This window comes from Macrotis lagotis, chromosome 5 (genome assembly GCF_037893015.1).
Source record: "Macrotis lagotis isolate mMagLag1 chromosome 5, bilby.v1.9.chrom.fasta, whole genome shotgun sequence".
NCBI lineage: Eukaryota > Metazoa > Chordata > Mammalia > Peramelemorphia > Peramelidae > Macrotis > Macrotis lagotis.
The window spans coordinates 22,795,346-22,809,284 of NC_133662.1; the positions used below are offsets into that span (position 1 = coordinate 22,795,346).

The following is a 13,939-nucleotide window of genomic DNA, read 5'->3' on the forward strand; positions in this document are numbered from 1 at the left end:
GATGGATAGGGACACCTCCATGAATGAACACTTCCATAGTATTTTTAACAGACCATTGTTGTCAATCAATGCAGAAGTCATTGACCTCAAGCTGAAATCAGTTCATTCCCTAAGTGAAGTTCTAACAGAAGAAGTTTTGAAAGTCATTAGGTTCCTTTTCATATGGAAAAGCACCTGGTGTTGATTCTATTCCAGCTGAGATTTACAAGGGGGGGGCCATTACTCATACAAAAGTTGACTGAAATTTTCTAGGCTGTATGACATGAAAAAGTTATCCCCCAGAAGTTCAAGGATGCTTCTATTGTTCATCTTTATAAAGGTAAAGGGAATAGATTGTCCTGTGACAAATCACAGGGGTGTTTCTCTTTTAGTTCTTTATGTCAAGATTCTTGGCAGAGTCCTTCTTAATAGACTGTTCCTTCACCTGGAAAGATAGTCACTTCCCTGAGAGTCAGTGTGGCTTCAGAAAGCGTTGAGGAAAAGTTGATATAGTGTTGCTGCTCAACAACTCCTGGAAAAACACTAGGAACAGAGACCAAAGTCTTTATATGTTTTTGATCTGATCTTTATGTTTTTGATCAAGGTCTTTGATAGTTGTGAGAGCTTATGGAAAATTATGGCAAAATTTGGTTGCCCAAAGAAGTGCATCAGAATTGTACATCAATTTCATCACAGCATGCTTGCCTGGATTTTGGAAAGTGGATGATATTACTACAATTTCCCAGGCACCAATGGAGTGAAACAAGGTTGTGTCCTTGCTCCCATGCTTTTTAGCATGATGTTTTCAGTCATTTTATCAAATGCCTTCATTGAGGATGAACATGGCCTGAAGGTCAGCTACCACAATGATGGTAAATTCTGCAACATGAAAAGACTACAAGCCAAGACCAAAGTGGAGGGAGTGTTGGTGCATGATTTTCTGTTTACAAATGATTGTGCACTTCATAAAGCTGAAATGCAACAAAGTATGAATCAATTTTCTGCTGTTTGGTCTAACAGGGCCAAGAAAACACAGGTGCTCCATTAGCCAGCACCACACCATCCATATGTGGAACCATAGGCTACAGCAAATGGAGAAATTTGCTCACTATGGATAAGTTCACTTACTCAGGGAGTATACTTTCCAGGGAGGTTGACACCCACATTGCCAGAACTAGCTCATATTTGTGAGGCTCTTGAAGAAAATGTGGGAGAGAAGAGGTATTAGGTTGACTGCCAAAATGAAAATGCTCTGCAGAGCCATTGTGCTAACCTCATTGCCTTTGAAACCTGGACAGTCTACCAGCACTATGCCAGGAAACTGAATTGCTTCCATTTGAATGGTTTTAACATTATTCTGAGGATTACCTAGCAGGAGAAGATACCAGACACTGAAGTTCTTTTGTGAGTTAAACTGCCAAGTATTGAAATATTACTACAGAGAGCATATTAATGGGCTAGCTGTGTTGTTCAAATGGCAAATGTAAGCTTGTCAAAAAGACTATTTTATGGAGAACTCACATGTGCTTGTGGAAATTGTGGAAATATCCACTTTCCAAAATCCAGGCCAAGCACTCACAGGGAGATCAGAAAAAGAGATACAAAGACTTTCTCAAGGTCTGTCTCAAAAATTTTGGAATTGTGCAGCATGGGAGACACTGTGCAGGACCACCCAGCATGGTGTGCCCTCATCAGAGAGGGCAACCTGTGGTAGGGCATTCCAAGCTTGTATTGGTCTGATCAGCCACAGCTGGACACATATAACTTGTCTCTAACATAGTCTCTTCCATAAGAAGAACAAAAACCAACCTTGTGTAGATGAGGCTTATTCTACTCATATTGAATCCCCTTAGGAGAATGGAGAAATTCTTTGAGGGCAGAGACGAGTGTGTATGTGTGTGAGGGTGTGCACAAGGAGCCTAATGGTATCTGACATACAGTAGGTGCTTCAGTGATTTTTTAAAAATTGACTTGAAGGGAGGAGGATTCTAGGTAGACAGGGACAGCTTCATTTTTCTCTATGCATCCCCAGCTCTAACCCAGAATGCTCTCTACACGGTAGGTGCCCATTAAATATTTGCTGAATTTAATTGAATAATAATAAATGGCAATATTATGACAAAAAAATCTCAATAGCACTTTCAGAGTTATGAAGTACCAGCTGTCCTCCCAATGACCGACAGATAGTGTGAATAAAATCGTAGCCCAAGTAGCATTTTCATCCTCCTTTTACAGATGAAAAAAATCCAGTTATTCCTGCTGAGTAGATCCCATGTCCCCAGCAACAGCCCTCTTTTTTTCCTTCTTTCTCTGAAGCAGGATCCTCAAACTGTATCACACTAGTGGGAGCAGAAGCCTGGACGGACGTGAAGGGGACAAAACATTCCGAAGGAGACTGGAGAAAACAAACAGGTCAGTTCCAACTCAGAGGAAGGGAGCTTCTACTAAAGTGGAAATAGGAAAATCCCTTGGGAAAGAGCCGGGACTCCTTGCCAGGCTCCGCGCTCCCCCCCTCCCCCAATACTGAGATGCAGTTAGTATCTCCCGTAACGTAGAGACCAGAGAACGCTACCTTGCTTCCACTAAGGAGGAGAGAAAGTGAAAATCTTGCTTCCCGGGGTTCTCCATCTTCCTCCAAGCCCCAAACTGGGCTGGCTGCTCCATGTTCAATTGATTCCACGGACCCCATAAGGTGATGGAGCCCAACGGATCACTCACGGAGGAGGGGGTGAAGGAGAACGGTAGGTAAAACTATGAAGGAGAATTGGGGGGTCTCGGGGTGGGGATGAGGGGTATTAGGGAAGAGGTGGGCAATACTTTAATGTGGACACCAGCACTTAGTACAGAGCCCTGAACACAGTAAAAACTTAATAGTTATTGGTTGATTCTCTCATTGATGGTAGATCTACAACTGGTTATTAAGGGAAGGAAGTAAGGGGTGTAGCTGGGTGCATCTCTAACCTCTTGGGAATGAAAGCATTAGAATAGGTATACCCCCTCCTGGGGAGCCTGTTGGAGAGAACTCTGATCTAAGGAGGTGGGAGTGGATTCCAGTGAAGAGACTTCTCTCCTTGATGATCTATTCTCCACACTGCTTCTAAATGATTATTTGGCACAAGTCTAATCAAATAAGGAGAAGGGAAGGCATCTAGATAGTTCAGTGGATAGACCACTAGCCCTGAAGTCAAGATCTTTGTTCAAATCCATCCTCAAACACATTTTGAAGGCAGTTAGGTGACTTGGGGGTTCAAATATTGGTCTTGGAGTCAAGAAGACCAGAGTTACTTACTGACACATTAACTCTGGACAAATCATTAACCTTAATTTGCCTTAATCCACTGGATAAGGAAATGGCAAAACCACTCCAATATCTTTTCCAAGAAAATCCCATAGACTGAACAGGTGAGTTCCAATCCATTCAAGAAGAATCATTTACAATGTAAACATGTCACCCCCCTTGCTCAAGTAGTTTTGATGGCACCAACTGTCTCTGGCATAAAACAAAAACTCCTTTGTTTGACATAATCCTTCACAATCTGCTGGTAGTCTTTCTTTCCAGAATGATTGCATATTACTCTCCCTCATATACTATGATCCAGAAAACTGAGGATTGTTCTTCTAAGTAGCTCACATTCTATTTCTTGCCTTCCTGTCTTTGCTCAGGCTCTTCTCCATTCCTGTAATGCTTTGCCTTGCTACCACCTATTCTTCAAACCACCTACTTCCTTTAAGGCTTCCTCCTTCAGCTGTCCATTCCTAATTTCCCCCAGTTATTAGCAGCTGTTAGTGTTTCGACTGCTTTCATCTCTCTGTATTTATTTTCCATGTATTGATTAATTTATGAACATTTATCAGTGGAATGGAAAGTAAGAATATGGACTGTCTCATTTCTGGAACATGTGTTCTTAGCACAGTGACTGATATATAGTAGGTATTTAATAAATGCTTATTGATTAGTTGATCCATGTGAATCTCCCCAGGGTACCATTTATATTCTATTATTGATCAGTGGAAAGGGAAAATTGAATGATTGACCCTGACTCTTCAAAATCTAGGATTAAGATGTTAAAATCTAGTCATTCTGGATTATCTTTATTCATTCTGGCAACATTCCAAGAGAGATGGCTAGAAGGAAGGCATATGTCACTCTTAGTTGGGAAAATTAAAGCAGGTGCATCCTGCTTAACATTACTTGCTAAGTTCCTTGAGAACAGGGCTTTATCCAATCTTTGGCACATTCTCTATTCCCAGAATGTACTCAATAAAATTTTTATTAAAAAGAAATTCAACTGGGTATAGTAGTGAATATGTAAAAAATCCCTTCCACTGAGGAAAGCTGAAGCTGGCAGAGCTCTTGAACTCAAGAATTCTGAATTGCAGTAGCACTAAGACAATTAAATTATCTATGCTAAGTATAACACAAGCCCCCTTGAACCCATGATACCAATGAGGGATGCTTTTCTAACAAGGGTGAAATAGGAAGATCCAGTTTTCAAAAAGAAAAAGTTGATTTGGATACCTAAGTATGGGCATATCTAAGGTTCAATGTTCACTCTCCTTTCTTTTTGCTCAAGTCCTCAGAAATTACATTTCGTCATATGGGGTGGGGAGATGAATCCCAAATCTATATTTCAAATGCTGATCTAATTTTTGTTTACATATGCAGTGACATCTCGCACCTCTTCATCTGAATGTCCTTCTTTTGAATAAAAAGCATTCTTTCTAAAACCCAAATCCCTCTTCCCTATTCTACTTACATATCCTTGTTGTAGTTCACTTCTGTCCAACTCTTCATGACACCATGGGCCATAGTGTTCATGGGGTATTCTTGGCAATTTTATTCATACATTCTATACTCCATCCCCCAATCAACTGTTTGTCTTAACTTTCCTAATTCAGTCAATGATATCATTTATTTCTTTTTTAAAAATTTTTCTAATTACATGTAAAGATAATTTTCAGCATTCATTTTTGTAAAATTTTGAGTTCCAAATTTTTCTCTCTCTCCTCTCCCCTCACCAGACAGCAAATCAGCTGATACAAGTTATACATGTATAATCATTTTAAACACATTTCCATAATATGTGACAGAAGAATCAGAACAAAAAGAGAAACATCATGGGAAAGAAAAAAAAAAGAAAGCTTTTAAAAAGTGAAAATAGGATGCTGGAATCTACATTCAGATCCCATTAGTTCTTTCTCTGGATGTGATACATTTTCATGTCTTTTAGAATTGTCTTTGATCACTATATTGCTCAGAAGTGCTAACTATCAGAGCTGATCATCATATAAAGTTGCTATTGCTGTATATAATGTTCTCCTGGTTCTGCTTGCTTTACTGAGCATCAGTTTATATAAGTCTTTCCAGGTTTTTCCAGACTCCACTGGCAGCATCCATTTCTATGTCACTAGGGATAAAAACTTTGAGTTATTCTTGATTCTTTATTTTTCTCACTCCTCCTTCCCCAGTTCTCCCCAGTTCCAAGGTTTCATCTTCCTAGCATAAAAAAGTTTTATGGCATTGGACTTGGAGTCATGAAGATTTTGGCTCCTGCCTCCCTTAACAGCTAGTTGACCCTGTCAATTCATTTAACCTATAACTCATTTTCCTTATCTGTCAAGTGAATGTAGTACACTACATTCTTTCACTTTTAAATTATGTGATCTGGATTCCCTTTCTTCATTTCCATTAACTATTGTCACTATTCTAAGAAGCCCCCATTGCCTGTCATTTGGACTACTACAGAAGGTTTCTAACTAACCTTTTCAGCTTTCAGCTTACAAGAGAGGGCTTCTATGAGATGAGGGGGGTGGAAGCAATGATAGAAGTATACTTTTTTAAAAAAAGTCAAGGAGAAAATTTAAAAGAAGGTAGATATCAGAGTGGAGAGTTAAAGACTGAGGTTTTCCCCAAGAGGTCTCTAATTCTGGAGAGAATCCCTTCAGTATAAATACTAGTGGGGCAGGGGTGGGGGTGAAAGGAAATAGAAGTGGAAACTGTGATGATAATAATAGTAATAATAGCTAACATTTATAGAGTGCTCTAAGATTTGCTGAGTAATATGATTGTAATGATTTTCAATATATTTGGTATGATTTAGAATATAAACAGATAAAAATATATAAAAATTAATCAGTAAATGTATTCAAGGACAGGTAGGTGACTGTATGACCCTGGGCAAATCACTTAACCCTGTTTGCCTCTGTTTCCTCATCTATAAAATGAGCTGGAGAAGGAACTGGCAAATTACTCAGGTATCTTTGCCAAGAAAACAACACATTGGACCTCAAAGTTAAATACAATTGAAACAACTGAACAATGACAATAAATGTATGCATATACATAAACATATATATATATGTATATATATATATATATATATATATATATATATATATATATATATATATATTTGAAACTCTCAACAATTTGGTGAGGTCAGTATTATTATCTCCATTTTATAGAGGCACTAGGTGACTTGCCTAAAGTCACACAACTACTAAGTCTGAATTTGAACTCAGGTCTTCCTGACTCTGAAATCTCAGCAGTCTTATCTAATATGCTATCCAGAGGTAGTGTTTGCTGCCCTTTTGAGAAGTAGTTCTGTGAAAGAAAAAGAAGGAAAGGCAAAATATATTTTGTAATTAAATCTTGGCCTTTCACTCATTAGTTGAGTCTCAAATACTGAATAGAATGCTATTTTCAAAAATGTTAATTAAAGGATTCAAAATATGTTGTGGCAGGTGCTAATGGCAATGGGAGTCTGGAGTCTAAGGAACACAGCCTTAGTGCAATAGATGTCAATCCACTTCCAGATCCTGTTCCTTCATCTGTTGCTGAATATGATGCTTCTGTCAGCTGTCTTCAGGATGTCCCCAAAGGACATGCTCCCAATGAGTAAGAGTCTGATAAAGATCTATGAACCATTTTAGCCCAATAAAGCTATTTGCCTAAACAGCTCATAGTTACATAAGGGTGGATTGGTAAATATTTAACTGGCTCTTAGGGGGAAAATGTACCCACTATACACTTTTAAGTTTACTTTTTATTGAAATGTTATTAAAATTTTTTCTATCACTTTCTTATGTTGAGATAATCAACAAATTAATAAATCAAATCTGATCTGTAATATTTGCTAATTTCTGTGAACAATTGCCTTCCATGATCCAGTTCAAACTGGCTCCAGCACACCCCTACCTTTACATAGTAAGAACCTATTTCTATAGCACTTTGAGACTTACAAAGAACCTTCCTCACAACATCCCTGTGAGTTGAGTAGCCTAAGCATTGTTGTTATTGTTTAGCTGTTCAGTCATGTCTGACTCTGTGTGTGACCCCATTTGGGATTTTTTTTTTGGTCAAAGATACTGTAAATGGTTTTCTATTTTTCCTCCAGTTCACTGTACAGATGAGGAAACTGAGGAAAACAGGCTGAAGTGACTTGCCCAGGGTCACACAACTAGTAAGTGTCTGAGGCCAGATTTGAACTCAGGTCTTCCCATCTCTTGGTCTGGTGTTTTATCCACTGCAACACCCAGTATAAGCATTATGTTCCTCTTTTTAGAGGTGAGGAAATTGAAGGTTATTTTATTTTATTTTATTTTATTTATTTATTTATTTATTTATTATTTTTTAAATTTATTTTTTATTCTCATTTTGTACAAATGATTTTTTTTACATTAATAAAATATTCTTGTTTACAAGTAAACAAAATACCCCTCCCCATGAACATAGATAGACTTGCTTGGGCGAAAAAAGTAAAGGGGAGAGAAAAAAAATTAAAATTAAAAAAAATAATAGTAATAATTGTAGGTATGGCCAAGTGGTGCAATGGACGAAGCACCAGCCCTGTAAACCCAATAATCACCCAGCCACATGACATGCAAGCCACCTGATCCCCACTTCCCTGCAAAAACCAAAAAGAAGAAAAAAAAAGACCCAAAATAAAATAAAAATAGTAATAATAGTAGGGGTGGCTGGGTGGCAGACAGAGCATTGGCCCTTGAGCCAGGAGCACCTGGGTCCAAATCCAGCCCCAGACACCCAAAGATCACCCCACTGTGTGGCCCCAGGCAGGCCACCCAGCCCCACTTGTCCTGCACCCTCCCCCAAATAATAACAAAAAATATGCTTCAGTCTTTGTTCCAACACCAACAACTCCGTCATGGGTGGATCACATTCTTTATGATGAGTCCATCACAAAAGTTACTTCCATATTTTTCCAACGTTGCCATTGCTGATCTCAACTCCCTCCTTTCTTATTTCTCCACTACCATGTACTATATTTTCTCTCTCCTTTCACTCTTACTCTGTTGTAGGGTTGCTGAGTGGCGCAGCAGACAGATCCCTGGTCCTGGGGCCAAGAAGCCCTGAGCCCCCATACCACCCCTTAGGCCCAGAATCCACTTGGCCCTATGGTCCCTCCTGGACAGGCCTTCCAATCCCAGCCCCTTGCAAGAAGTAAAAAAGAAAATGTGTTATATCTGACCACTCTCCCCCCATGGTCCATCCTGTCCTCCTTTATTCACATCCCCACCCCTTCCCCCTGTTCCCCCCTCCTTCTTACTCCAGTTGTCTATACCCCATTGAGTATATTTGCTGTTTCCTCTCCTAGCCATCTCTGATGAGAGCAAAGGTTCCCTCATTCCCCCTTGCCTCCCCCCTTCCATATCATTGCAATAACTCATTGTAATAAAAAAATCTTATTATGTGAAATATCTTGGACTATTCCCCCTCTCCTTTTTCTTTCTCCCATTCCATTTCCCTTTTTTTCCTATTGACTCCATTTTTACACCATATTTTATCTTTGAATTCAGCTTTCTTCTGTGCTTCAACTATAAAAGCTCCCTCTACCTGCTCTATTAACTGAGATGGTTCATATGAATATTATCAGTATCATTTTTCTATACATGCAGTTCATCCTCATTAAGTCCCTCATATTTCCCCCCCTCTCCTCCAACCTCCATGCTTCACCTGAGTCCTGCATCCGAAGATCAAACCTTCTGTTCAGCTCTGGCCATTCCAAAAGGAACATTTGAAATTCCCCTGGTTCATTGAAAGTCCATCTTTTTCCCTGGAAGAGGACATTCAGTCTTGCTGGGTAGTTCATTCTTGGCTGCATTCTAAGCTCTTTTGCCTTCCGGTATATTGTATTCCAAGCCCTACGAGCTTCCAATGTAGTTGCTGCTAAGTCCTGTGTGATCCTGACTGCAGCTCCACAAAATTTGAACTGTGTCCTTCTGGCTGCTTGTAATATTTTCTCTTTGACTTGGGAGTTCTGGAACTTGGCTATAACATTCCTGGGGGTTGGTTTTTTGGGATCTCTTTCTCAGGGGGATCGGTGGATACTCTCCATTTCTATTTTGCCCTCTGCTTCTAGAATATCAGGGCAATTTTCCTGTAGTAATTCTTTGAAAATGATGTCAAGGCTCTTTTCCTGATCATGACTTTCAAGTATTCCAATAATTTTAAAATTATCTTTCCTAAGTCTGTTTTCCATATCAGTTGTTTTTTTCAATGAGATATTTCACATTTTCTTCTAATTTTTCATTTTTTTGGTTTTGAAGTATTGATTCCTGATTTCTGGTAAATTCATCAATCTCCCTGAATTCTATTCTTTGTCTGAAGGATTTGTTCTCCTCAGAGAGTTTTCTTATCTCTTTTTCCATCTGGCCAATTCTGCTTTTTAAGGCATTCTTCTCCTCAATAACCTTTTGAACTGTTTTATCCATTTGACCTAAGCTGGTTTTTAGCATGCTATTTTCTTCAGCATTTTTTTGGATTTCCTTGACTAAGCTGCTGACTTAATTTTCATGTTTTTCCTGCATATCTCTCCTTTCTTTTCCCAGTTTTTCTTCCAACTCCCTCATTTGATTTTCAAAGTCTTTTTTGAGCTCTGTCATAGCCTGAGCCCAATTTCTGTTTTTCTTGGAGTCTTTAGATGCAGGAGCTTGTGCTTCCTCATCTTCAGACTGAGTATTTTGATCCTTCTTGGGCTCATTTGCAAAATATTTCTCAATGGTCTTCCTCTTGTTTCTTTGCTTGCTCATTTTCCCAGCCTAAGCCTGTTTTTTGGGGTGCTTCCTTAGCTTTTGGGACACTCCCACAAGGGTCTCAGTGTGTGAGGCTCTGTCCTCCCTCCTGGTCTGTGAATGACCATAAGCATCCCCCTCTGCCATGGGGCCGAGGTGGGGGGGCCCTTTTGTTCTATGGGGGGGCCTAGACTGGGATCAGGATCTGAATGTGGTCAGAGCCCTAGAGTCCTGTTCCAGGGGCAGAGGACAGAGCTCTGCAGTCTCTCTTCACTCCCCTCCCTCAGCTCAATGGGCTCATGCCCTGGGGGGCTCCTGCTTACCAGCTCTGCCTGCTTCTGTTTCTGGCTCTGGGATGCGGAAAGACCAAGCTGCTTGCTGTGTGCCCTGAGGGCTGGGCTCGCTCTGGCAGAGATTCCTTGCTTTTCCCCCACTTTCTACCCAGTGCTCCCCCGGGGTGCAGCTCAGGAGACTCCCCCACTGCTGTGAGCCGTGGCTCCCAGCGCCCTGGGGCTGCCTCTGGGAGGCTGAAGTTCTTTCGCTCTGGTGGGCCACCCCTCTGGTGGGCCACCCCTCTGGTGCGCCGCCCCTCCAACCCCGGGGAGCAGAGCCTTTCTGCTCTTTTCCAGGTTACCTTGAGTAGGAGAACTGCCTCACTGGGTCCCTTTGTGGGTTCTGTCTCTCGAAAGTTTAGTTAGAGTCCTTAGTTTATGAGTTTTTATCAGAGGGCTCCTAAGACTCGATCCCTTCATGTCGCCATCTTGGCTCTGCCCCTGAAGGTTATTTTAATATTTAATATATTTCTTTTAAATACATTCAAATTATCTACATGTAGTTGAAGCCATGAGAGTAGATGAGCCTATTAGAGGATAGAACATAGAGAGAAAAGGAATAGGAAAGGAATTTGAAGAAAAGTCAAAATTATGGGAAAGAAGAAGGGAAGCTAGTTAGAAAAAGAGTCAGAAAAGAGGGAGAGAGGTAGGAAGAGGACTGAACAAACTTCCCATACTCACTCTAATTTTAAAAAGCTAGAATCATGTTACGCCTCCTGATGCTACTCTTTTTTTCATGGTGCAATGGAATAAGTGGGGTAATAAGGGAAGGGTGATCTGGCTTCAAGGTGAACTGAGAGTCAATTTTAAAATTTTCACTGTGAGCATTTTACTCCTCTAAATCAGCAAATTTACAAATCAATGTCTGATTGATTGTTTTGTTGATTGTATAGACTTAAGAAATGATGGAAACAATGAGAACAATGCAAAATAAATTTATCGGTGTCTTATGATTCTGGTTTTGGAGAACTAGTTTTACAAGCACATTCTTGCCCAGGATCAAGGTGTTAGAAGGGAGGAAAGTGAAATCAAGGTAGAAATGATGAAGAACATTGAGTGTGGGACATACTATTGATAATCAGGGGCCAGAAAAACATTATTCTCAAGTACTCTCCATATTCTTGATCACATGGGTTCTCCCTGAGTATTTTTATTTCCTCTGTAAACTACAGTGCTCAGAACTCATCATCTCAGATGTTAAATCTGTCCAGGGATGATTATTCACAGGCTATGAAAATGTTGAGGTCCATCCTATCTTGGCTCTAGGATTCAAAGCACAAACTCTCTTTGAGTATACTGACAGGCTCTCAGGAGAATGCTGACCTTTTTCCAGCTCCGGTTCTGGCTCTGATCATGCAAGAGTACTGAAAAGCAGTTAGAGATTCACTCTCCTATTCTATCTCAGCACTAATTCATGCTCTCCTTTGAAAAGAACCTTTTTCGCTTTCTGTCTCAAGACTAATTGGTTCATATTTTTTTTTGAGAAAGACACCGACTCTCTAACCCAGAATGCCAGCCACATTAACAAGGACAAAGCTTCAAGAGTCTATGCTTGGTGGGTATTCTTTGCCCTTCTTTCATACTCAGCTTTCATGATACTCCACAGGACTCAAACTTCCTTCATAAATACTCAAGGGTTGGATTAATTTCCCACATTCTAACTCTAACTAAAATCAGATTAAGTTATCCTGATGTGGCTCATATCCATGAAGATGAGAGAGGTTTAGGAGATGGGGTAGAAATCATCAATGAACTGTCTTCCAGTGGGCTCAAAGTTTGCCTGCCTTTCAGTTCTTATGGGGATTGTGTGGGACAAATGCCACTTAAATAAATTTCAGAGATCTCTCAAGGTATGAAGAGAAGGCTTTATTTGTTTCTTGAGAAATGGGCCACAATCAATTAGATTGAGGCAAAAGCAAAAGGCCCAAGAATCACATTTATCCTAACTCGATCCCCGCCCCAACTGACCCACCCTTGTTAAGGAGGATGTGGTCTTACAATCTAAACATGAAAACCACCCTAGGGAAAAGGGCATAGAATTCAAGCAAAGCAAACTGATTTAGGGAAAAGAACATAAAATTCAAACCAAAACCAGATTATCTCTTTAGTCCCAGGAATTGAATGATTCTCCAGACATCAACAGATAAGATGAAATCATTTGACTCTTCAACCATATCCCAGAAGTTTGCTTTGTTAAGGGAAGGTGGGCACATAGTTAACAAAATTCAATCTATAATATTTTACTGAAGAAATGTCAAAAGTTTATCCCACACAGGATATCATTTATCATATAAAAAAATCTTGCCTAATGCTGAGAATAATAACTCACATATTGAGAAAATGGAGTCAACTAGGTGGTTCAGTGGATACAGCACTGGACTTGTAGTCAAGAAAGCCTGAGTTTAAAGATCTATAACTGCAAAAGCTCTGAGTAGAGATAATGTGAATTTTGAAACCTGCTGATGTGGTTGGATGTCTTCCTCTGTGTCTTTTAATGTTTCTCAAAATAAAATCTTACTTTGGCAGAAAAAAGAAAAAAAGAAAGCCTGACTTCATATCCTGCTGTAGACTTACTGGCTTTATAATCCCGAGCAAGTCACTTAACCTCAGTTTCCTTACTATAAATTAGTAGCAACTACCTTGCTAGGTTGTTGTGAGGATCAAATCAGTTTAACATAGTGAAGTAATTTGTAAGCCTTAAATTGCTATAGAAATGCTATCTCTTATCAATAAATTATTATTTGGGGCAGCTAGGTGGCGAAGTGGATAGAACACCGGCCCTGGAGTCAGGAGTACCTGGGTTCAAATTCAACCTTAGGCACTTAATTACCTAGCTGTGTGGCCTTGGGCAAGTCACTTAACCCCATTTGCCTTGCAAAAAAACCTTAAAAAATTATTCTTTGAGTTGAATTGAAATGATTAAATTATTATTGAAATAAATAAAGTTGACATGTTAGCTCTTCCAATGTCCCATGTGACCTTGGGCAAGTGAAGCCATCTTCCTGAATTTTCTCAACTACAAAATCTGGCAGTTGGATTAAGTGATTTCTAAAGTTTCCTCCAACTTGAACATTCTTTCATTCAAATATTAATTAATTCAACAGATTTATATTAATGTTCTAGCTGTGCTAAAGTGAGCTAAAGCACCCTAAGTTGCATGAGAGGATAGGTGCAACACAAAACTAAATAGAATTTAATCTAGTAGAAGGCAATGGGAAGTCATGTAGATAAATAATTATTATACATTCTATAATAAATTCATGAAAAGAGGACAAAATGTTAGTAGATGAAATGAAAATGAGACCACTTCCAGATGGAAGAATCAGAGAAAGTCAAACTAATATTTACTATAAGAGTTTCCATCTGGTTTAGATATTGCCAAATAAAATGCTTCCTATTAAAGAAAATGTTTATTTGGAAAGTTTTTCCTGAAGAGTTATTTGGGGAAAGATTAAAACTAACTGTCTCTATCTTTAATTCTACTAAACCAGGGTAGTTTACATATGGAAACTTAAGTAACTAAAATAGTTTAGTGACATCCACAAATAAATAGTCTGTTGTCATTGGAGAAAAGCTCATGTACACTTTCATAGGGT

General features: G+C 39.4%; 1 protein-coding gene across 1 annotated transcript in view; it reads left to right on the forward strand.

Moving 5' to 3' along the window:
• Positions 1-2,557: 2,557 nt before the first annotated feature.
• LOC141489648 (spermatogenesis-associated serine-rich protein 1-like) overlaps positions 2,558-13,939 on the forward strand; it is a 32,036-nt gene continuing 20,654 nt past the window's right edge. The window contains 2 exon segments of the mRNA XM_074190171.1: positions 2,558-2,720; positions 6,724-6,877. Of these exon segments, the coding sequence (XP_074046272.1) occupies positions 2,675-2,720; positions 6,724-6,877 (200 nt within the window). The 5' untranslated portion in view covers positions 2,558-2,674.